This window comes from Nannobrachium achirus (genome assembly GCF_963921795.1).
Source record: "Nannobrachium achirus genome assembly, chromosome: 1".
Taxonomy (NCBI): Eukaryota; Metazoa; Chordata; class Actinopteri; order Myctophiformes; family Myctophidae; genus Nannobrachium; species Nannobrachium achirus.
In genome coordinates, this window is record NC_137810.1 from 76,373,631 (window position 1) to 76,399,359 (window position 25,729).

A 25,729-nucleotide genomic window follows, 5' to 3' on the forward strand; every position below is an offset into this window, starting at 1 on the left:
TTCCCCAACCTGTGATCTCAGCGGCGCCGGGGAAGGAATCGAGCGCACCTGGGCGGGAGGCTCCGTCCGGGGAAGGCTCGGAGGGACAGGAAACGAGCAAGCCGGAAGTGGAGACCCCGACGTTGTCGCACCGTAGTAAGATGGCGGCGTCTGTGACGGGCCGGGCCGTTTGCTGGGGCAAGACGGGCCGGTCACGTGACGTACAGATAGAGGGACAGAGGGACCGTCTAGATCTAGTTTTCTTACCTTTGCCCGAGGAAGGCAGGGTGAGATATCTTATTCTGGTGGAAGGGCAGCATACCTTTAACTTCCCGTTGGGGCTCATAGGTTTTAGCTGGGTTAGAGAACCTTGAAACCGTTGAGATGAGCAATTGATCAGCCCTTGAGTCATTTGAGAATTCAAAAGGGAGACAGGGCTGCCCTCTAGTGGAGTGTGAGAGCTGTGTGTCAGTGGTTTTAGCAGAGTGTGAGAAAATGCCTCGGGAGGCTGAACACCCAAAACCTCTTTTGCTTGTGACAGTGCAGTCGAAAAAGAAACACACGGGTTGTAGGCAGATACTCTTTTACTGTCTGGCTTGGGACACATAAAGAGGCACATACAAGGCTCTGTCCCTGAGCTGAGGGGTCCGGGACCCCTGGGGAGAGCGTGCTCCCCCCCGCAAAATGTCATCTACGCTGCTGGCGCCCCCTGCCCTTCGCGGTGCGGTACTGACGGTGAGGGCGGTCTTCTTTGGGCCTTGTGGCAGGGGGCCCCTGGCTACGTGGGCGAGCATCAGCCCTGGAGGAGGATCTGGACGCAGGCTTGGAGGACCTTCCACCCTGGTCCCTGGAGGAGTAGCGGGAGCGTTGCTTGGGGGGGGGGGGGGGGTTTGGAGGATGAGGGGGCTGAGGGGGCCATGGTGGCATCAACCAGCTCCCTGGTCTCCTTTCGGGCCGCTGCCCGTTTCTGGAACACCTGGAGAATCTCGGAGGCGGAGGAAGGAAGGTTACGAAGCTCTGTTCTTTTGGTGCTGTCCTTTCTCCATTACAGCTTGCTGAGCCAGCGCTCGGACTCCTGTCGCATCAGGTGGTCCAAGGAGCGTCCAGACCAGGACACCGCATGGAAATTAAGATCAACAGGAGCTCCATGGAGGCCACCAGCTCAGCGGCATGAGAGGCGAGGATTTTGCCGAGCACTTCCTTGATCATTCGTTTGACCGAGGCGGTGAGGAGGCCCGCCGCATTCAGGGCCCAAGCAGCGGTGGAGAAAGTGGAGGCGATCCCCAGCTGCCCGCCATGTCGGTGCGCCGCTGCCTGTTGGCCATGGAGAGGCTGCAGCAGGCCACCGAGTAATTCAAGAACCGCATGGTCCCAGCCCAAACACTTGATACACTGAGGGTGGGGGTCGTCCGGGGAAAGGCTGAAGGGGCAGCCCTTAGTCCTGCAGAAACCCAGAGCAGTCGACGGCTTCGGAGTGCTCATAGTAACCAACTAACAGTAGAAGAACTGAATGCTAGTTGTTTGTAGCTAGTCTAGAAGGCACTAACGCTAGTAGGCTAACGGAGCTAACAGGCTAACAACAACAGAGAGCTAGCAAGGCCTAGCAGGAGCTAGTAGGCTAGTCAGAACCAGTCCGAGGGAAGGGACACTGGGGTTCCTACATTTGTAGTTAGCGCAAAAGGACGAGGATGAAAACAGAAGACGAGTACCAGAGCCGAGGGACGAATCCATCTTCAACGCTTTCGGCTATCTCTGGAACGGGTTTGATTTTGCAGAGTTGGGGCGGTTGTGAGGTCGCGTCTGTGTCTGTCAGGCAGAAAGCAGAAAGAGGGCATGACTAGGGAAAGTCCCGGTTATATAGGCCCCGATGATGTGGGCCTAGAAAAACGTGATTGACATTCCCTTCGGCCAATAGGATTGTCCTCTGGGAGTTTACATGAGACGTTTCTGTGTTTGGGAGCAAATCTTGGCATAAATAGTCACTTGTTTATATAATCAATATCTTTATTGAATTCCTTGACCCCAAAAACATATTTTTGACACCAAGATTGACCTTCTAAGTGGCATGGAAGCCGATCGAAATATTGGCACTTATAGATATTACATGGGGGCAATCTTTGAAATCCAAGATGGCCGCTTTCTGTCATCTTGATGATGTGCCCCCCCCCCCCCCATCCTAAATTAAACTTATGGTGATGTAGAGCATGTGGAAAAGACGTTAGAGATTTTGTCAGCCGTGTCCTCATTTTTCTAAAATCCGGTCCTAAGCAACCTGACCTGAAGGTGTGTGGCTATATATTTGATTTACTGTAGGCCATCAGTTTATACCACAATTGCAATATGCTTTTCTTCACAAGTATTATGGAGTTGGTTAACTTTATATAATGACACATGTATTATGTACATAATTATTGGTTACATCCAAGTTATTTGCCTGGTTAATAAACCAGACTGCACTCAACACCACCCCCTGGCGGTAGTGGTGTGTGATAGAGGCTGGCACCGCCAGGCAAATAAGTTATCAGATCAAATATTCACTAATACATTACAATTTTCACAATATGAGTTTTAAGCAGTTTCCTAGCACTTGATTTTAAATCATTTAAGTCATCTTTAAATGTTCCATTTTGAGGGCTTAGCGGCTATTTTTGAGCTGGGCATACAGCAGATTTGGATTCAGCACACCTTAATACCCCTAGAAAACATGTATGCCCTAAATTAACATGATTTGCCTTGAGCGCTTTAAATAAGCACATTTTCTGAAATCCTGCCTAGACTAGTACAGGCGATCGCCGATCAGTGAATGCCCAAGTTGTCTGTGCAAGCCATTCACTTGTCACACCACCTCTAGAGCTGTGTGTCACACACACAAACGGCTGGCTGGCTTCTAGTTTAGCACTCGGATGCGCTGTGTCTCAACACACACGGCTGGCTTCTATAGCATTCATGGGCGTTGTCTGTTTGTTTCACTGAAGCCTGTGTGCAAACACACACAAACACATAACTAGCACGGCTCTGCGTTCTAGTTTGGAGCTCCTAAACCAAGATATAACAACGAAAACATAAATCAGTCACTTGGAGTGTGTCTACATTAAAGCAAACCAGAAACAGGACTCTAACATTTACAACAAGGCTTACCGTAATGCTAACTGCACACACACCAGGACGCAACCTGCCACCACGCAACTGAGACACCACTGAGTGAGTAAGCACCCTGGGCAAACACCTATTCATTCTCTGCCTGCCCAAGTCCCTAATAAGGTGAACTGAAGGGGAGGTGCTGTTTCACACACCAATTACTAATCACACTGATTACAATCACTACACTAAATCCTTTTTGTTTTGTTTTAAGGACATCAGGTGATTGGTTCATCTCAGCCTGTGGTGGCCATGGTGGGAGATGATGTCATCCTTCCTTGTCACATTGAACCTCCTGTCAACATGGAGAATGAGACAGTGGAGTGGACCAAATCTTTTCCTGGTCGGAGGTTGTTTTATGTGCACCTTCTCCATCTACGTGTGAATTCTGAAGAACTGAACCCGGGGTACAAACAGAGGACTTCCCTGTTTGATGATGAGTTGTCTCATGGTAAAATTTCACTGAAGCTGTCCAGAGTGCAGCTCTCAGATGAAGGGTCATACGAGTGTTCTGTTCCACACCTGGGCAGCTACAGTGTGATCCAGCTCCGTGTTGGTAAGATTTACTGTTCAAACAAGTACGGAAAAAGGAAAGAGCATGACTATGGCATGACTGTATGTATGTAATGTAGTTCTGTGAGGATCCTCAGTAACCAACATTGGTGGACGATGTACTTAGATTTTTACTTATGTAAAAGTAGCACAGTGAAAGTAGCAATACCACAATGTACAGGTACTGTACCAAAAATATTAAATTAGTAGTTTTTGTTTAACAATCCTACTTGGGGAAGATGTAACATTATTTATATTATCATGATGTAACAATAATATTATTCAAAACATTGATTATATGGAAAACGTTATTATATTACAGTAATGTGTTACTTTAATGCAGTGTGACTTAACATATATAGGACCCATGTTGGTTAATGGAGACCAGGCAGGAATCAAACCTGTGATCTTTGGATCACATGAGAGTGGATGGAACCATTTTAATGCCACTGTTGATTTGATTTGATCAATTTAATAATTTTAACTGTTGTGTTATGACTCACTGTGTTTCAGAGCGTGGCTTGAGTCTCACTGTGGGAGTGAAATGGATTGTGATTACAGTGATATTCACCGTGGTGACAGCAATACTGGGATATTTCTACTCGAAAAAGCAGAAGCAAACTGGTAAGTAATGAACTGGATATATGATATACACACATACATACATACATACGTACATACGTACGTACGTACGTACATACATACATACGTACGTACGTACGTACATACATACATACATACATACATACATACATACATAGGGCTCGAAATGCGCTTAAAATCTAATCTGTGTGACCTAAAATTATAATTGGGAGCACCCGTGCGACTTGAAATAATTGCTGTGATGCGACCAAAATGGCCAGTCGAGTCGACCAAACCGATCGTTCCCTGCTGTTGCATGAGCCGACTCAGCGCCGTCCGAGCTACATCTACTGGGGGACAGCATAGTAAATAATGTTTGGGGGGAAGCATCACTCAAAGTGCCACTGGCCAACCACAGCGCGTCTTTTCCGGGACTTGCCTGACTGTCGCTATCTTTCACTAGTATCATCTGTGTGTGAGACGGGTGTCTCTTTGTGTGAATGAGAAGAGATGGAAGAAACGTGTGTGTGTGTGTGTGTGTGTGTGTGTGTGTGTGTGTGTGTGTGTGTGTGTGTGTGTGTGTGTGTGTGTGTGTGTGTGTGTGTGTGTGTGTGTGTGTGTGTGTGTGTGTGTGTGTGTGTGTGTGTGTGTGTGTGTGTGTGTGTGTGTGTGTGTGCGTGCGTGCGTGCATGTGCAACACAAGTTACTTTATTGGGGCAAATGAGTTTCAAAACGGTTGTAAATAATGACCACTCACAGAGTTTTCAGACACAACCAGTGGTGAAAGTGAGCCGGAACGGCCGGAACCACCGTTCCGTTAAAACATTCGGGGACGGAACGGCGTTCCGTTAAGAAAAGGAGAAGCCAGCTGTCAAAATCCCATGTTAAATAAGCTGCCACAAACGCACGTCCAGGAAGAAAACAATAGCCTATACTAAAGTCAGATTAACATACAGTAGGCTACACAAGTGTTACTAGTTAGACTATATTTTCGAGCCATGACAAAGAAAGTTTGTGTAGGTCAGTGTAATCGATTCTGTTTGTTTCAGTGTTTGACACGGAGCGGGTAGAGTAGAGGTGGGACGTTCGTGAACGAATTGAGTCGTTTGAACGGCTCTTTGAAATGAACAATAGGATTCGGTTCACAGTAGGGAGCCTTTCCTTCGAATGAGCCAGTCTTTTGAACGGCTCTTTGAAAGGAACGGATCCCAGAGATCCGGCTCACTTCAAAGAGCCATAAATCCCATCTCTAGGAGAGACTCGTCGTGTCTGTGGCAATGTGCCTGCCATGGTGCCTGCATGCGATGCAGCCTAGACCAAAGGCAGAATAGACCAAAATGATTCTTTTCTGCATCTAAGTATTGGAAATACTCCAGTAAAGTAGGCTAGGCTATACTTAAAACCTGTACTTAAATACAGTAGTTTAGTAAATGTACTTAGTTACTTTAGATAACTGGTTATAATAATATTAATAATAATATATTATATTATATTATATTATCTGGAATTATATAGAGCTTTCAAACATGCTTTACATGTGTGTGGGGGCCTGGGGAGAACAAATAAGAGAGCAGGATATGGTGACTTGACTAGGATAGAATAATGTTGCTCTGTTGCATTGTGTTTATGTGGATATACTAAACAAAATTTGTTGTACAGTGACCATAAACATCTTATCTTATCTTAGGTGATTCTGCTAGCCCTACTGCTTACCCTTCTGTATGGAACAATGAACAATATGAAGAGGCTTATTATAGATATAGGATTTCAATCATGTTTCATGTTACAGTAAGTGTAATGCCGTTGCCTAATTCAGGTGTAGGACCTGTAGTGTTTTTGGAGCTGTGTGAAGCACAGGCTCCCTATACGTGGCTGTGTGGGTCTGTCTGTCTGTCTGTCTGTGTGTGTGTCTGTGTGTATGTAGCCTGAACTTCCTAAACTTCGGCACGCCACTAGTCCCACAGTTTTGCCACCACACACTCGCGCCATATGTCAAATCGACCGCCTTACTCGGGAATCGTGGGCTATTACTTTTCTAAGAGAAAGGTTCTATAGTTTAATTGATATTAAGAGAAAGGTTCTATAGTTTAATTGATATTAATTTATTAGTGAATTAATTTTCCCCATTGACTTATAATGGGAATCGCAAAAACTCACATTCAATTATTTGTCTCTCGCAAACCATAGGGGCTAGAGTTTCAAGACTTGGAGAGGAGGTTCATAATGATTTCAAGGATTAAATAAAAAATAATTGTGTCATTTGGCCGCATGGTGGCGCCATAACACCCCACTTTACGTTTTGGCCTGTAACTCTTGAACCGTAGGTCGGAAAATTAAAAATATTTTTTCCCTGGATTCCTTGGGTCATGACGCATCTCCCCATATAGGCCACGCCCATTTGCGCCATGATAGATTTTCCGCCATCTTGAATTTTCTCCAAAACACACTTTTTGCTCCTTTTCCTACATATTTTCTTCAAATGTCACAAAAATCGGTACACATGATCCACACACACACACACACACACACACACACACACACACACACACACACACACACACACACACACACACACACACACAGCTCCACTTCACACGGGTGTGATTTTTATTGTGTGTATAACTATGCCAAAATGCAGTTTTCTTTGCATTTCAGGGGTTTTAGGGGGTTAGAGCCTCCCAAATTTTTCCGGCCGCGCAGCTTCGCCGCGCGGCCAATTTTGGGACAGTTCCGGCAAGAATTTCAAACCACTTTCACCCCTGGACACAACTCAGCAGTAATGGATTTCTACAATAGAACAAAATGCATTCGATTTTATTTTTTTGTCTTTTTCGTTTCTAGGCATAATAAAACAGTTTGAATGTTGATGAGGGTTTTAATAACAACAGATAGGCGTTTTACATTCATACAGTCATCGTTTTATAGTCTTAAACATGGCTCTGTTTTAAGACATTTTCCGTAGTTATTTGGGGGTGGAACATTCGTCCACATATTTACATAGAGTGCTTGCGATTGGTCTCGCCTATTGTTCTCCGGTGGTTCTCCCCACTGGCCGAGCACCGCCCATAAGCACATGTGTTTCTAAACAGTAAACACAACAGATTCAATGTATCTTTGTTATAATGGCTAGTTTGCAACTCACTTTATATCAGCACGCTAGCTTAAAGCTTTTAATGTACAGGACAGCCAGTAAACGGAGGCGAAAATCAGGCGATGCGCTGATTACAGCGCTCCCCGACGTAAAATAAAACAGTGACACAGGGGAGAATGCAGTGGTGGGTTACAATGCTGTGAATGTACCAGGAATACAACAGGAAAATCACAGCGGCGGTGACTCGATCTCCTCCTGCAAGTTTTAGCGTGGTGAAAACAGCGTAGCGAATGCGACGTGTCGTATACATCAACTAGTTTTAGAATGCAACATGTCGTACGGTTAATGTCCGGCTTCATCTGAGTTGTAGAGGAGTCGCTTATTTGTCTGAGAGGGTTTCGTTCTTTCTTTCTTTCTTCTCTTCCCCCCTTCCCTCTCTCTCTTTCTTTGTCATGGCTCGGTGGGTTTAGCTCAAATGATCCGGGGTTCAATTGGTTTAAAATCAACGCCAGATTAACTGTATTCTTATTATTGCACGCATTGTTTCATATGGCCACTCTCTGTGACTGTCCGTCCCTCCGTCTCCTCCATCATGTTACAAAACAACGGCTACTCGAGCAGAGGTGTCAATTGGGTATGGCAAGCTATGCCAGCTGCCATACTTTGGCTACAGGGGGACATAATAAAATGTACTGTAATCGTGCCTGTTGCTAAGGTATGGCAACATGACTGGTGTCTTGCACACGCGCGAGGGCACGCGTCCAAGACACCAGTCATCATGTTGCCATACCGTAGCTTTTTCTGAACTGACACCACTGTACTCGGGCTTCCCCGTGTGTGTGTGTGTGTGAGAGAGATTGAGAGAGAGAGAGAGAGAGAGCGAGAGAGAGAGAGAGAGAGAGAGAGAGAGAGAGAGAGAGAAAGAAATAAGAGAGTAGTGGTGGGAAAAGTACTCAGATCTTTACTCAAGTAAAAGTATCAATACTATAATGCAGAAACATTTGTTACTAGTAAAAGTCTGGTATTCAGAATTTACTTAAAAGTAGACTATAAAAGTATTTTCATCAAAATGTACTTAAAGTACAAATAGTACTAGTAGCCTATTAATACATCATGAAGTAGCCATCTTTCATTTCAAATTGTTTTCAAAAATTATAAAATACTAATTTGAAAATAGCAGATCTACAATCTCACAGTGTAGTAGAGTCTAGGTATTGGAAACTGGAAATACTCAAGTAAGAACAAATACCTACCTCAAAATTATACTTAAGTAGATTACTTAAGTAAATGTATTTAATTACTTTATACCATTCATGAGTATTATTTGATCTACTGGCTTGAAGGCCTGTCTTGTGAAATGTGTTTCAAGTATTGACAGACAGTTGACAGCTAGTGGGGGAGTGGTTGGGGGAGTGGTTAGAGGTGGGGTTAACTACTCTGTCACTCCCATTTTCTGGGCCTGGAAAAGGTGTTAAAATGAGAATTCTTTGAAGGGCATTTTCTCTCCTTTGCTGCTTCTGGATCAACACGTTTCAATTGATCATATCTTCTTCAAATACTGTCCAATTTCAATGAATGATGAAATGTAAAGAATAGAAAAATGACCATGGCCCCGTTGTGTCTGAAAACGCCATGAGCGGTCATTATTCTTAAGAAATATGCCAACACAAAAAACCTGATCAGTTTGCATTGTCCACATTTGAATTGAGTAGGCTCTTGTAACGTAAATATAATGGCATAGCCTACACCCTCATAATGTTATATTTACATTGCAATTATTTTATAACTACGAATGTGAATTATATTATCCATATTAAGGCTATGAAGGTTTTAAAAATAATAATAATAATATGTGATTGGAATCAATGAAGGGGTCTCATCTGGAGATGTTTTATACCTCTGTCAGTGGGTCTCTGACGACATGGATGGATGAGGGACTATACAGTTTAAATTCTGGACCCAAGTGATTGCATAAAGCCCCAGAGGTGGTTCCTTTCACCATTTCATGTTATATTGTATTTTATTCATTTAAAAACATTGATAACATATTGGTTCTCCTTCAATTTTGGTGGGTGCTCCTAAATTATTTCTGGTGCTCACATTTTAAACTGGTAGCACCAGTGCTACCAATTAAAAAAGTTAATTTCGAGCCATCTATATATATATATATATATATATATATATATATATATATATATATATATTAGAGAGAGAGAGAGAGAGAGAGAGAGAGAGAGAGAGAGAGAGACACACACACACACACACACACACACACACACACACACACACCTTTTATCCTTTTAGCACATCATTTGACTGTACCATCTGTATTATTATTATTCTTTCGTGTATCATTGTCCTTGTCTGTAAAATCTGTCAATCAATCAATCCCATCACAGAGGCCTCAGTATCCATTGAGATGCACATGAGTCAGGAGGAGACAGGAGAGCAGGAGCAGCTGAAAGACGACAGCACTGATCTGGAGACACGGGAATGTCTACAGATCGGTGAAAGAGGGCTGTTAGAGAACCTTGCAAACACTAATGACCATGAAGTTACATCACCAAAACCACGCGAATGTCTCCACACCGATGAAAGATGGAGGCCGCGGCTAGAGAAGTTCGCAAACACTGATGACCTTGAAGTTACCAAAGTTACATCACCAAAACAACGAGAATGTAGCTCACAGTTAGAGGACCTTGCAAACACTGATGACCGTGAAGTTACCAAAGTTACTTCACCAAAACTACGAGAATGGAGCCCAGTCAGTATAAGATGGAGGCCACAATTAGAGAAGCTTGCAAATGCTGATGACTGTAACGTTAGCAGAGTTGGGAGTCTTGTGTTTGGTAAAGGGGAGGAATTCCGTATCGCAAAGGGAAGTGATGGGAACGAGGTCTTCTTGGGGTTAAGAGATGATGGCACCGAAGTCGCAGTGAAGAGAGTGAATAAATTCAACACTGACATGCTGAGGAAAGAACAAGACTTGCTACTTCTTCCAGGCCTTGATCATCCTTCGATTGTTCAATATGTTGACTTTATCGAGGACGAGAACTTTGTTTACCTGGTCCTTCAGTTATGTGAATACACCCTGGCAGAATACATCACTGAATACAGCCTTCCTGAATCCAAGAGAAAAGAGCTTGCAAATCAGTTTCTCGAGGGTTTATGTATTCTTCACTCTCATAATCCTCCAATTCTCCACAGGGATATCAAACCCCAGAATGTCTTGATTGGTAAGTGATGGAAGAAAAAGACAAGCAGATAATATCATAAATCTAAGCAATGCTGAATTATTCTTTCCTCAATCTAAAACCCTTTTGTTATATTGTTTTACCCCTTGCAGATATTCATGGCAAGGCAAGATTGGCAGATTTTGGAATAAGCCGATGTTTACCTGAAGGACAAACAACCCTGTACACAGTGAATGCAGGAACGAGATGCTGGAGGGCAAAAGAGACTTTGGATAAACACGGTTCTATCCCATTTAAAAGAAGCACTGATATGCAGGTTGTATTATTATATATTTTTTTTATTATTCTGGATGAGAACAATTTAATTTGTGGCATTAATCTAGTAACAAAACAAAACAAAACTTACTCATGTTCATGCTCACTGTTCTGGTCACAAGGTGTCTGGGATGTTGGTATATTACCTTCTTTCTGGAGGCGAGCATCCATTTGGCGAACGCCTTAGATGTGATGGCAACATTGTGGATGGAATCTACAGTCTGCACCATGTTCATGATGTGGTCGCCAAGGATCTCATCGAGTGGATGATCATCGCAGACCCCCAGAAAAGACCAACAGTGGAGGAATGCCTGGCTCATCCCTTCTTTTGGTCAAGCCAGAGGTAAGATAAGACCGGTTCTCTGGAACCATGCAAACAAGGAATTAGTATTGATTTTGACAGCAAATTTGTATTTAGTTTTAGTTATAGTCTAGTCATCTAAAATGTTTTAGTTTTAGTCATAAGTGTCATAAGATTTTAGTCAACTAAATCTACAGTTGATTTAGTTAAATCTAAAATGTAAACAAACAATGTCATACCAAAGGAATGGAGCAAGGGCCTCATATGCAAGCTTCCCAAGAAAGGTGACCTGAAAAATTGTGACAACTGGCGAGGCATAACACTTCTGTCCGTCCCTAGTAAGGTCTTTTGTAAGATCCTTCTCAAGCGATTTGATAGTGCCATAGATGTCAAGCTGAGAGAGGAACAGGCAGGATTTCGCAAAGGTCGAGGTTGTATCGATCAGATCTTTACCTTACGCAACATTATCGAACAGTGTAGTGAGTGGAATGCCCCCTTGTTTATTAACTTTGTTGGCTTTAAGAAGGCTTTTGATAGTGTACATCGCGAGAGCCTATGGAAGATCCTAAGGGCATATGGAATGCCTTCCAAAATTGTCAACATCATTGGGAGATTCTACGAGCACTTTGAATGTAGTGTCATCCTTGATAACACCTTGACAGAGTCATTTCCTATTAAATCTGGAGTAAGACAAGGCTGCATCCTCTCCCCTATTCTGTTCCTGATTACCATAGACTGGGTTATGCGTCAAACAACAGCAGACCGTCCCCGTGGAATCCAATGGACCCTGTTCTCCTTTATGGAAGACCTTGACTTTGCAGACGACCTGGCAGTCATGTCATCCACTCGTACCCACCTCCAGGAAAAGTCGGACCGGCTATGCAAGTATGCAAAGCGAACTGGTCTGTATATCAACCAGAAAAAGACCCAGGTGATGTGCATCAATACCCCAACAGCACCTCCAATTACCATCGATGGAGAGGTGTTGGAATGTGTTGAAGACTTTATATACCTTGGTAGCCTTATAAGCAGTGAAAGTGGAACGCAAAAAGACATCAAGACGCGTCTCAACAAAGCAAGAGGTGCTTTCAGCCAACTTCGCAACATCTGGAAGTCCAAACAATATAGCCTCAAAACCAAACTTAGGCTCTACAACAGCAATGGTAAGGCTGTCCTGCTATATGGCTCTGAGTGCTGGAGAGAAACAAAAGAGGATATGAGAAAGGTAGATGTCTTCCATAATAGTTGCTTACGCAGAATCTGCAACATCTTTTGGCCAAATAAAATCTCAAATGAGGAACTCTATAAGAAGACCGGTAGCTGGCATATGTCTCTTGAGATAAAGAGACGCAGGTTAAGATGGCTCGGTCATGTATTCAGGATGCCCAATGAACGGTTACCCAAAGTTGCCTTGAGATGGACCCCGATTGGGAAAAGAAAGAGAGGCAGACCAAAGAACACCTGGCGAAGGACGGTGATGACGGAGCTGAAGGAGATGGGTCTCTCATGGGACGAAGCGCAGGCCAAAGCACGAGACAGGGCTCAGTGGCAGTGTTTGACTTATGTCCCACCCGGGACGAAGAGAATAAGTAAGTAAGTAAAATGTATTTTGGCGGAACATGATGGTGTGGTAAAGGCTGGTTTTACATTTAGTTGCCTACTGAAAATAGCCGATCTACAAGCTCACAGCTTGACATGTTGTGAGCTTGTAGATCGACTATTTTCAGAGCACAATACCCAAGCTTAACCAAACAAACCTTGTTATCATTTTCACCCTTGTACCCGTCTGTCTCGTCTGTCTGTGTCCCCAACAGTGTTGATTTCAAAGACAAAAACTATCTTTTTTCACTGACAAAACGAACAAAATGAAAACTAAAGTGCTCTAGCCTAGTCACTTTCGTCGACTGCAGATAGATGCATATCAGTCAAGATGATTTTCATATTTTGATTGTGTGCTGTCGTGCTCGTTTGAGCACGGGTAGATTTTGCCTAAAACTCATGTATTCAAATATATATATTAAATTCAAATATTATCTCTGTAGTCATTATATTCCATTCCGATATTGCACAAAGTGACAAAAGTCAATGAAGTGCACGATTAGTGTGAAACTTTGTACACACTCTCCCAGTAGGGCTAAAGGCCCAGGAAGAACTGTTCCCCAAATGTTTCGGTCTCATGGTGGCACTTAAAACAGGTCATTGGTGCATTCTCTGATATCAAAACATTATTTCAGATAATCTCAATCAGTTTGATCCAATGGCAAGGTACACAAATTTTAAATTTAGCCTAATGCTTCCAGATTGTTTTTGTTTGTTTGTTTGTCCAGGAGAGCAGAGTACTTGGCAAGGATTGGTACTCTAAATGCTGACGAGGAGCTCCTCAGGACGTCAGACCAGCATGCTGAGCTGGGACAGTCCAACACCTGGAAACACAAGGTGACTTTATTACTCTATTACTCATAGTGTGAGGAACAACTCATGAGTTTCAAATGTAGTCCTAGTGTTTCAATGTGTCTGATTGGCATAGAACTACAGTAATGTTTTCAGTAACAAGTAAACTATAGCAGTGGTTATCGACCTTTCCAGGCTGCGACCTTTAATCTTTAATTTGTTTGTTTTTCCAGCTCCCACAGGAGTTGATCCAGAAGATGGATGACAAGAAGAAGTCCTATCCTGATGACCCATTTGGACTGCTGCGCTTCATACACCATCTCCATGAGCACTAGTGAGTAGAATTACATTTATAAACCACTCAAAGAACAGTCACACTTTGAGTTATGCGTGTGTGCGTGTCCGTGAGTGTGTGCATGTGTGTTCACTGTCAGATGTTGTCTTCAGTGACTGCTTTGTGTTCACAGCGCTGAGGATGAGGCTCGCATCGACCTGTTGGAGATGTTTCCTGATCTGTTCGGAGGAGTCTTCATGTTTGCCAAGGAACAAGGCTGGAACTCCAGGCCGTCCCTGAAGGACCTGTTCACCGTGGAACGTGCCGTGAAGACCACAAACCCTCAGAGAAAGACCACTCTCAGTCAGCCAGTACAGGAGTCAGGACCCAGTGACTCACTGTGAGTTGAAGGACTCTCGATCCGATCCGATAGACTCGTAACTGTGAATCATAGACTCAGATCACCTTCTCATATCAATCTGTCTAATGAAAGACTAGTCATGAAAGATGTTCTTTTTCACATGAACTTTGAACCTATATCTACACAGGCTATGTGGTGAGAAGTTTGTACGTTAAATAATGATTTTTTAATGATTCAATATATATTGCGGTTTTATGCAAATTATTCTTCGGCCTCTAAATCATACATGCAAAGTTACACGTTCATGGCATTTGGCAAAGATGTAGAGGGTTAGTCAAAATATCACTGAAACCAATCTTATTCCAATCGGCCAAAGGGGGTCGCTATACGAAGCGTTTGAAAATTCAAAATTCAAACGGGCATAAGTCATGACTTGTTTCGTTTGAAGTCATGCAACTTGCTTACACGCGTGCTTTGACTCGAGCGGAAGACATCTGTGTCTTTGTTAAAGGAGTCATCCAGACCAAAACACATATAGGGTTAAATCTGTCTTTTATCATACCCCTTTATACCTGCTTTAGTCGATTTTTTTCATAGCTGCCCCTTTTGCTAGATTTCGGCTGCCCCTGTTGCTAGATTTTACGGGCCCTCTCATAACTAACAGAGTGTATAGCCTTTATACTAGTGCGGTTATTTCTTCAGCTTCAAAGTTAGTATTTTTTCATTGGATTGTGTTTACACAACGTCCTGAGACCAACCAAACCGCTGTTTTGACCTCACAGGCACCCTTACTTGTCAAACGGCTTCTGCTCTGCACCAGAGCAGGGAGAGGAGAGGCTAGAAAGGGAGGGGAGGGAGGGGTCGGTTTGACAAGTAAGGGTGCCTGTGAGGTCAAAACAGCGGTTTGGTTGGTCTCAGGACGTTGTGTAAACACAATCCAATAAAAAAATACTAACTTTGAAGCTGAAGAAATAACCGCACTAGTATAAAGGCTATACACTCTGTTAGTTATGAGAGGGCCCGCGAAATCTAGCAACAGGGGCAGCCGAAATCTAGCAACAGGGGCAGCTATGAAAAAAATGGAATAAAGCAGGTATAAAGGGGTATGATAAAAGACAGATTTAACCCTATATGTGTTTTGGTCTGGATGACTCCTTTAAGTAAGCTCCGCCCTTAGATTTTCCGCCATTTTGAGCAGTTTGTAAAACACTTAAACCCACATTTATTCTGGAATGTTCGCGTCACGTGAACTTTGGACCAATATCTAAAGATCTGTCAGATTGGATTTTTTTTTAATTGAAACATGCTTTTTTAATAAATTCAATGAATATTGCAGTTTTATGCAAATCATTCTTCTGCCTCTAAATCATACATGCAAAGTAACATATTCATGGCATTTGTCAAAGATGTAGAGTGTTATTCCAAATATCACTAAAACCAATCTTACCCCAATTGGCCAAAGGGGGGCGCTATATCATTTTGAGCAGTTTGTGAAACGCTTAAACCCGTTAGGATTTTTTTTAGCAATTTGCATGAAACATTTTACACACTATCTAAGGATCTTTATCTAATATGCCTATGAAGTGCAAACACACAAAAAAAAATAATAATAAATATAGCTGCAAGCAGCGATAAAGTGGCCAAAGCCAAAAACACCTCAAATCATGAACACAGCCTGCAATGTGCGTGACATCTTGCAAGCACATTCCCAATAGGTCAAGGAACAGATACCACCCTTCTCACATTGGCCTGTTATAGCGCCACCAGCGTGTCAACTTTTGCACAACACATTTTTGGAACAAAATGGACCAATCTTTGACGTCAGTAACGTCAAAGAGAGCACTGCCTGCGATCTTGACATTTTGTACTTTTATAGCCATTGTTTTCTGGCTTGAAGCGAGCCCACAATTGTTTCGAAGGAACAATATTTTCTAGTTTGTTTATCTATCACTCATATCAGACCGTTCTCCTCAATACTTTAGCACCTTTCTACTCCTACATACTTAGTGAGAAAATGAAAATAAAAACATCAATGTGTTCAGCCTACAGTGGCGACGTGTGCTATTATTTTATACAGCAATCGGCCAAATGGTGGCGCTGTAGGAAGCCTTCGAAAGTGCGAACTTTGAACAGGTATAGCTCATGCTGTGTTTGAGGTCCAGCCATGAAACCTGTATACACGTATGCGTCTCCTCATGCCGAACAACTTTTACGCTCTGACTTTTGACCTCTGACCTTTAGATCCCCCAAAATTCGGAATTATATGAAAAACAGTAAAAATCTATCTCCTCCTGGGATTTTCGCGTTACGCGCATGAAACTATTTTCACATGAACTTTGAACCTATATATACACAGGCTATGTGGTGAGAAGTTTGTACGTTAAATAATGATTTTTTTAATAATTCAATATATATTGCGGTTTTATGCAAATTATTCTTCGGCCCCTAAATCATACATGCAAAGTTACACGTTCATGGCATTTGGCAAAGATGTAGAGGGTTAGTCAAAATATCACTGAAACCAATCTTATTCCAATCGGCCAAAGGGGGGCGCTATACGAAGAGTTTGAAAATTCAAACTTCAAACGGGCATAAGTCATGACTCGTTTCGTTTGAAGTCATGCAACTTGCTTACACGCGTGCTTTGACTCGAGCGGAAGACATCTGTGTCTTTGTTAAGTAAGCTCCGCCCTTAGAGTTTCCGCCATTTTGAGCAGTTTGTAAAACACTTAAACCCACTTTTATTCTGGAATGTTCGCGTCACATGCACAAAACTTTTTTTACGTGAACTTTGGACCAATATCTAAAGATCTGTCAGATCAGATTTTTTTTTAAATTGAAACATGCTTTTTTTAATAAATTCAATGAATATTGCAGTTTTATGTAAATTATTCTTCTGCCTCTAAATCATACATGCAAAGTAACATATTCATGGCATTTGGCAAAGATGTAGAGTGTTATTCCAAATATCACTAAAACCAATCTTACCCCAATTGGCCAAAGGGGGGCGCTATATCATTTTGAGCAGTTTGTGAAACGCTTAAACCTGTTTTTATTCTAGGATTTATTTTTGCAATTTGCATGAAACATTCTACACACAATCTAAGGACCTTTATCTAACATGCCTATGAAGTGCACACAAAAATAATAATAATAATAATAATAATAAAGATAGCTGCAAGCAGCGATAAAGTGGCCAAAAACACCTCAAATCATGAACACAGCCTGCGATGTGCGTGAAATCTTGCAAGCACATTCCCACTAGGTCAAGGAACAGATGCCACCCTTCTCACATTGGCCTGTTATAGCGCCACCAGCGGGTCAACTTTTGCGTAACACATTTTTGGAACAAAATGCCTCAAATCATGTATGTTTTTTGGCTTGAAGCGAGCCCACAATTGTTTCGAAGGAACAATATTTTCTAGTTTTGTTCTATTTTTCTAAAAACAAAGAGCTCTATTTTATTTTATTTTTGGGGGATATTTTTTTTCTATTTGTCCATTTAAAAATATACTGTTCATGTTTATTGTTTGGCTACTTGCAATAAATCTGCCAGCAGCTGTTCTGTGGTCAAACGTACAGTCCCTACAGTCTCATGTGGGTCTTCATACCTATCTGCTCAGGACCTAGAAGTAAAAGTTAGCTAACCCCTGCTACACTAGCCTATACCAGAGTAGGGGTGCTACACTAGCTTGCAAATAATACACACAAAGTTAGGCTGAACACACAGCAATTCAGTTCACAATCTCAACTCTCCACATCCCCCGCCCCCAGTCCGTTTAATTTAGCAAATGAGTTCTAAGATCTCATTTTGTGAACCTGGACTCATTTTTGTACAATGGAACCAAATGGCTGAAGGCTTGTGAAAAGGCGACCTGGGCGCCCTTAAACAACCTTCATAGCTAAGCTGAGCACTGTAGCTATAACTATAAAAGTATAGTTTAAAAAAATCGATCTAAGTGGATGGCAGAGTAGGCTACACACACACATATATAGTGAACTATATATATATATTAGGGCTGGGACTTTAACTGATTAATTGCAATTAATTAATTACAGAAAATGAACGCATCACAGAACCTTCAGTTTTGGGCATAGCGATCATAGTGATGCACGAATCAAGAAGAGACAACAAACGCAAAGGGAGAAGTAGCCGATCAGATCGCTTTGCTTGGCCAAATATCTAAATACTGAATGAAGAAATTCAAAAACTGTCCTGGGTGTTTCCAAAAGCCTGATTAGACGATAAAATGACAAAAAGTTTTTTTTGAAAGTGAAATATCCCTTTAAAATCTAGAACCATTTGTATAAGATTACCAGGCGTGGTGCATCTTCACACCACCCCCGCATTCCCGGGATCGGGAGCTGGGCCGCTCACAATGAGATCAGACCACCACAACCACCACTGACCAACCTGGCATTCCCCGCCACCAATCTCCACCACACCATCGAGCCAGCGTTCCAGGCATGCTCGCCTCCCGGCTCCAGTCACCAAAGCACCCGTATCCCGCCGCCAAACATCGGTGACTGGACCGTAGCGGGACTCCAGAGGCATTAACAACACTGGGGCCTTCTTCGAGCCAGGCGTCCCGCGATGACGTCACTTGCCGCTTTTCACAATCTAGAGCGGTCATCCCGGGTGACGTCACCCGCCCTTCTGGAGGGCTGTCCCCCTCTCAATGAACCTAACCCCCCAATTCACACCCCCTTTTCTTTTCCATAGCCAGTCCAGTTGACCCACCGTTGAACGCCATCACCATCGCCAGAAACCCAAAACCCATCCCAGCATCCCTCCGCAACCAGATCCTCCAAGGCAACGACATTGACTTTACTTCTCCATCCAGCTCCACAGCTCCACCCCCACCCGGTCATCCATCCTCACTGTGACCGAATTCTGCCTGGCTTCTCAATCTACAGAGTCGTCATTTGCTCTGTTTACCCCGCCAGGCACCAGGAATTAGACGATTTGGAGGTTCACTATTCCGGGAGTACCACCACAGTTCTCGGCCACAACCGCTGCAAGGCTGTGGCAGTGGAACATGGCCACCTATTGGTGGCTACATGGACTTAGAACTTTACTGCCACGTATTTGCAGGTAGGGTGGCCGTTCCATGCAGCCTTTGTGGCAACCCCCGCCATCTTACCACTCCCTACCCATCAACCCCCCAAGCCACCACTTCCCCTCCAACCCCAGACGCACACTCTTTACTCGGCCTTCCCTGCTTTCCCCCACACCCATTTATTTCATGGACGCCAAATTTAGGAATGATTGAGCATCCAGAACACCATATGGAGCTGCCTGACATGGTTGACTCCATATATGGGCATGGCTGACCTTGGAACTTATTTTACCCACCACGGAGAGTAAACAGGCGGAGTTTTCTAACCCCCACATTCACAACACACTGCTATTATCCAGCCTGCACGGCCGGTCTCGGAGTGAAAATCAAGCCAGCCGGCTGACCCCAATAAAGGAAATGACGAAAGATCACAGGAAGAAAAAACAACGCGGGCAGCGCTTAGTTTACATGGCTGCATGTGTGTGAGTTTAGTTTACCCTTCAAATTCAAAACGCTACCATGAACAACACCCGTAGAAGAATGTGGAACCTGATCATTTCTCACCCCAAAACCACAAGGGATTGCTGCTGCACGTTTACCAAGGTTTCGCACCGTCTCACACGGAGGAGCCATGCCACCGTGGCTAAAGGAGCCCCCATCGGCCCCGATGACCAGGCCGACATCAGACCTCCTCCTCGGCTGAGAGCCATCGATCTGGTGCGGAAGATCCAGCAGGAGGAGAACAAGAAGACGGAGCAAGACCAGAAGAAGACGGCAGCGTCCACACGGGGGGAGAAGGGGGTCGCGGAGATGAAGCGGTTCAGCCAACAGCTGCAAAACGTTCACCCCAACGTTTTAGCCAAGCATCTCCACAATACCGTGCTGTTCCAGAGCGACGACCTGGTAGTCATCAACAAACCGTACGGGGTGCCGGTCCAAGACAACTCGGGGGGCACATCTATTTCCTCCGTGCTGCCAATACTCAGCAAAATGTTGTATGGGATGAAAAGCACGTTGACGCTGTATCCATGTCTGGGCCTAGAAAAGGAGGCCACAGGAACTCTGCTACTGGCAAAAAGTGAGGAGATGGTGGATCACGTACTAGCCCTCAGCGGAAATAGCCAAGTGCAGAGGAAATATTGGGCCATTACTGTCGGTGTGCCGGTACCATCTGAAGGGGTGATTGACATTCCTGTCATAGAGAGAGAGGTCACAGGCTCCCGGCCCCATTTCAAGATGGGACTAAGCCCAGTGTTCAGGGTGAGTGACACAGGAGAGGGCGTAACAAGAGTTCGTTCCCATCGGCAAGCTCAAGGTGCTGTGACTCAATACCGTGTCCTGGAAAGCGATGGTGGTTGCAGCCTTGTAGAACTCGAGCCACTAACTGGAGTGAAACACCAGATGAGGGTTCATATGGCTTTAGCTCTGGCGTGCCCCACCCTTGGGGACCACAAATACTCCCATTGGACTAAACTTGCACCCCAGAAACTACCGGAAGGCGTGTTGGGAAGGTTGGGACTAGAGCAGAGCAAGGTCCGTTACCTCCCTCTTCATTTACACGCCCGCCAGACAATACTGCTGGGGAACGAAGGTCAAACTGAAGTCTCTGTGACCTGTCCTCTGCCCAGGTTCTTCACCAAGTCACTGCGTCAACTGAGGTTAAATCTGTCTTAACCCATTTAGGCCTAGAATTATTGAATGCTTTAACCAGTGAAAAATAGCAGATATACAAGCTCACAGCGCGGCTGCGAGCTTGTAGATCTACTATTTTTGAAAAAGTCGTGAAAATGTGTGCAAATCTTTGAATATATGTATTTTCAAAGCGAACGTTTGTAACTCAAATTTTGCTCCTGTAGTACAGCGGATAATAGGAGCAATCGTTCACTTAGTGATACAAGCGTGAAAATTGGTACACATCATCTTTGGAGGCCACTCTTCAATTTAAGAAACCGAGACGCTTGACAATCAAAGATGGAGGCCCCCAAAATCCAAGATGTCCGTCCGAAAACGTGTTTTATCCATTATAACTCCAAATGCATTGATTTTAAGACCCATGAATGTATTAAAGTTGAACATGGCTGTTGTACCTGCCGTGCACATGGAGCATCAGTCTGGCTGCAGACCCTGGATGCCTGCCCGACCTACGGATGCTAAGCTTGTTTGGTACTGGGGCTCTGCTGATGAGAGGGGTCGGCTGCATTATCAATAGCGACTTTAAGCTAGATGATTTTCAGGACGGCAACGCCAGGCGGACTACGGCTGCTATGACGTAATTGCGGTAATGATCAAAATGGTTAAGCAAAGCCTCGGCGGCGACGGGTTCCCACCCCTTTCACTGAACGCTTTGGTTCCCATGGCGACGCCTACACGCAGCAGACGGAGTAGGAGCTACGTGGGAAGGGACCTTCTGCCGTAGTAGAGACGGCTGTGGCGACGGCAGGTTTTTCTATCGAGCGCGGATCATTTCCGGTTACCGTTGTCATCTGCCGTTGCCGTAGCGTTGCTTAAGGTCGCTAATGACATGTGGGACAAGGACTTTGACAAGAAGGTGTCCAGGACCGCTGCACGGCCCATCGCCTGAGGGGAGATCTCTCAGACACACAGGCTCTGGTTTTCCTTGGACGCGAGCTGTCACTTGCACTAGGTTTATTGCTGAGACTTAATTATTACAGTATAGCACTTGGTGCTGCTTCAATGCCTCTGGTCATCACCTATCCATTGATGAAGATGATCACCTACTGGCCACAGCCTGTGTTGGGTTTAACCTTCAACTGGGGAGCACTGTTGGGCTGGTCTGCTGTCCAGGGCTCCAGCAACTGGTCAGTGTATCTCCCTCTATATTAGGAGTTATGTGGACGCTGATTTATGACACCATCTATGCTCATCAGGACAAAGAGGATGACATCCAGATAGGACTCAAGTCTACGGCATTGAAGTTTGGACATCAAACCAAACCGTGGTTGTGGGCTACAGTTAGCTTCAGTAGCAGGTCAGGACAGGAGTTCATATTAAACAACAAACTTAGATTTTCTAATTGTCAATAACGACGAGCAAACCTTTTGGACAAACTACAACGTCGGACATTGGACTACAACGTTGGACATTGGACACGTTTCTTGTTTTTATGCGATGACTTTTAAAGAGGCATGACGAATGAATCCTGGCTAGCATTGCTACCAACATTGTTTCTGTGAAGGCACTGGTCGAGGTGACATTAGTGACACAAAGTCAACATCAGCTAATATTAGCATACTGGTTTTATACGTCACTAGAAGCTCGGCCGCCCGAAGGCTAGGTCGTCTAGTCGGCGACCTAGCCAACTCGGGAACAATGTAAATAGGGAATGAATGCCCCAATGCCCCCCAATGCAAACCCCATTATACCTGTTGTCATAGGATCCGTTTTGACCATCTGTTTGCGTGTGTCCATTTATGCCCATATATGGAGATATCTTTGTCTACGTCCATTTTATGCCCAAATATTGAGATCTCTGTAGGACCCGTTTTGACCATCTGTTTGTCTGTGTCCCTTTATTCCCATTATGGAGATCTCTGTATCTGTCTGTGCCTCCGACTGCGTTGCAGACACAGTGCCGGTTCCCCCTTTAATGCAAACCCCATTATACCTGTTGTCATAAATGGACACAGGCCATATGTTTGCCTGTGTCCATTTAAGCCCATATCTGAACAACAGAACACGTCATACTGATGACATTCAATACGTAACCATGGCATTTTTTGTTGACTCATGTGGCGTACGTGATCTCAGAGCCTTTTATGATGTAATGTCACAATGAGTCTGCGCTTGCGCCGGTTTCCTCAGAAACAGCCTGATGTCAACAATCATCTCCGCATACGGAGATTCCGAACGTTTCGCGCCGTTTTGGGAAAACCGCGCATCGGGTCGGGCCGAGGCCCGGCACTGCACTCCGCGCCGCGGCGGGGAACGCGCGTGCCGAATCTGAAGCCGGTGGGACAAATGGTTCTCGAGATACGCGGATTACATACACACACGCAGACAGAGATTTGTCGCAAATAGATAGATATTTACATTGGTTTGACGTACAAATGACGTTTTATACATCATGCCATTGAAGTATCAGAAATAGCAGCATGTTGGTGACATTGTGGAGGGTAAAGCCATTAGGACACATGCTTGGACTGATGCACCAGAGGAATACATTGGTCGTGTTGACGTCCAGATGTTGTGCAGCTGTGAGGTGGCCGTCAGCTGCTGCTGGCATCAGGAATGTCAGCACAACCTGTCCAACCTGTGCCAAAGCCAGAGCAACGCCAAAGAGGAAAGAACTATCCGAAAAGAAACTGAGCCGTTACTTTGTGGACTACCGTAACGTTAAGCTGTGTGCGGGGTCCGGCGGGAAGGGGGCCTGCACCTTCCACAGCGAGCCTCGTAAGGAGTGGGGGGGTCCCGACGGAGGGAACGGCGGCGATGGAGGAAACGTCATCATCAAGGTCGACCGGGTCGTCAAGTCCCTGGCACAGGTTGCTCCACAGTACAGAGGAGAAAATGGCCATTCGGGAGGCAGCAAGAACTGTTACGGACGCAGCGGCCAGCCCAGCTACCTCCATGTGCCAGTCGGCACGGTGGTGAAGGAGCAGGGGAAGGGAATCGTGGCAGACCTTTCGGATCACGGCCAGGAGTTTGTGGCTGTGTTCGGGGGAGCTGGAGGGAAGGGGAACCGCTTCTTCCTGTCCAACGAGAACCGCGCTCCCATGACGGCCACGCCGGGAGCGCCGGGCCAGGAGAGAGCCCTCCAGCTGGAGCTACGCACCATGGCCCATGCTGGTCTGGTTGGGTTTCCAAATGCAGGGAAATCATCCCTTCTAAGAGCCATCTCCAACGCCAGACCTGCAGTAGCTGCGTACCCCTTCACTACCCTGAATCCCCATGTGGGCATCGTCAAGTACAGGGATCACGAACAAGTGGCAGTGGCGGACATCCCGGGGATAATCCGTGGGGCCCATCTGAACCGGGGCCTCGGCATCTCCTTCCTGAAGCACATCGAGCGCTGTCGCTTCCTGCTCTTCGTTCTGGACCTGTCCACGCCGGAACCCTGGACCCAGCTGCAGCACCTGCGCTTTGAACTGGAGCGGTACGAGCCCGGTCTTTCTGACCGGCCTCAGGCCATCGTGGCCAACAAGATGGACCTGCCCGAGGCCCAGGGCCAAATGGAGACGCTCAGGAGTCACGTCACCCAGAGGATCGTTCCTGTGTCTGCGCTCACAGGACAGAACACTGAGGAGCTGATCCTCCACCTGAGAGAGTTGTACAACGGCAACCCCCAGGGTGTAACGCAGGACAAGTCCACCAGGTGATATGGACGCAAAATTGGTCTTTGCTCGCTGTGTTAAGGGTTTAAATATAAAACCTGTACGCGATTCTAGCGCTCCGGGATTCCTCTCGTGAGTGCCTCCAGTCTCTGCAAAAATGCAACGTAACATTATGCAAGATTATTTTATCTCTTCCTTAGTGATGTGTCGGTCATGAATGACCCGTTCAAATGAACGGATCTTTATGGTGAACGAGATCGAACGGGTCACCATCCGGAAAAGACCCGTTCAACCGTTCACGGCGTTCAGTTGCAAATGCGACGAGAGAGAGAGAGACCGTTCATTCAACGTATCTCACAAGAGAAGACAGACCCGACCGACCGTTCCGTCCCTCCTTTCCACCGTTCCTCTTTCCTTATTGGACACTGTAGTGGGCTGGAGGCGGGCTCTCCCTCAGAGAAGCAGGACTGTGTGCGTGGGGGTGTGGAACAGAAATCAGGGACCTACAGTAACAGTTACGGAGCAGCAGAGTGCCTCCGACCGCGAGAAGAGTTTTGACTGATGAGTGATGATTGATTGACCGAGACCGACTGACTGCCTGCGAGTGAAAAGGGTGTTATCGTTCATTCTTTGAACGGGATGTTCTAATTACTAGCCTGATTACTAGCCTACCCTACGAGACTGCAGACTGACTGACTGACTGACTACTGTATTAAGTTTGCAAAAAAAGCGGTACAGTTCTATACAAAAGAATGCTAGAAGATAAGCCATAGAAAACACTATGGCATTAATCTATCCTACAAGTAGCCTGCCTATAGTAACACATCTCATCTCATACAATGGACCATTGAGCCAGACCAGTGTCATGTTAATTCATGAAGTGTGAACTTCATGAAGTGTAATGGTAAGGGATAATCGTTCATTCTCTGAACGGGTGAAATGTTAATTTGCGCTTTTGAGTGATGTTGGCCGTTTTATAATGATAGAGCGTTCGGCGACGGTGTGAATGTTTTTGATTGATATGCGTGCGTGCACCAGTCGTGGAAAAAGCCTACTCCGATTTGTATTCCTTTAGGGTGCAGGGCACTGCAGGGAAAAGCGACGTTTCGATGTCAATTCATCATCTTCGTCAGGTCACGTTCACAATATAGGCAGCAGGCAGGCCAGGCATACATGCAGAGTCTGTCATCTGACCGAAAC

At 45.0% G+C, this 25,729-nt stretch overlaps 2 protein-coding genes and 1 pseudogene across 3 annotated transcripts; all 3 read left to right on the plus strand.

Annotated features, from left to right (window-relative positions):
* Positions 1–19,757: 19,757 nt before the first annotated feature.
* On the plus strand, positions 19,758–20,912 carry LOC308303280 (pseudouridylate synthase RPUSD4, mitochondrial-like; the record flags this gene model as incomplete). Its single annotated transcript, XM_080747616.1, has 1 exon — positions 19,758–20,912. One exon carries the CDS (start codon positions 19,758–19,760, stop codon positions 20,910–20,912), a length of 1,155 nt encoding a protein of 384 aa, XP_080603742.1.
* A 401-nt stretch (positions 20,913–21,313) lies between these two features.
* Positions 21,314–22,282, plus strand: LOC308303376 (4-hydroxybenzoate polyprenyltransferase, mitochondrial-like; annotated as a pseudogene). Its single transcript has 2 exons — positions 21,314–21,436; positions 21,748–22,282. The product of its transcript is annotated as a 4-hydroxybenzoate polyprenyltransferase, mitochondrial-like (transcript).
* A 1,107-nt stretch (positions 22,283–23,389) lies between these two features.
* Positions 23,390–24,574, plus strand: LOC308303465 (mitochondrial ribosome-associated GTPase 2-like; the record flags this gene model as incomplete). The annotated part of the gene is made up of 1 exon (XM_080747845.1): positions 23,390–24,574. One exon carries the CDS (start codon positions 23,390–23,392, stop codon positions 24,572–24,574), a length of 1,185 nt encoding a protein of 394 aa, XP_080603971.1.
* Positions 24,575–25,729: the final 1,155 nt, after the last annotated feature.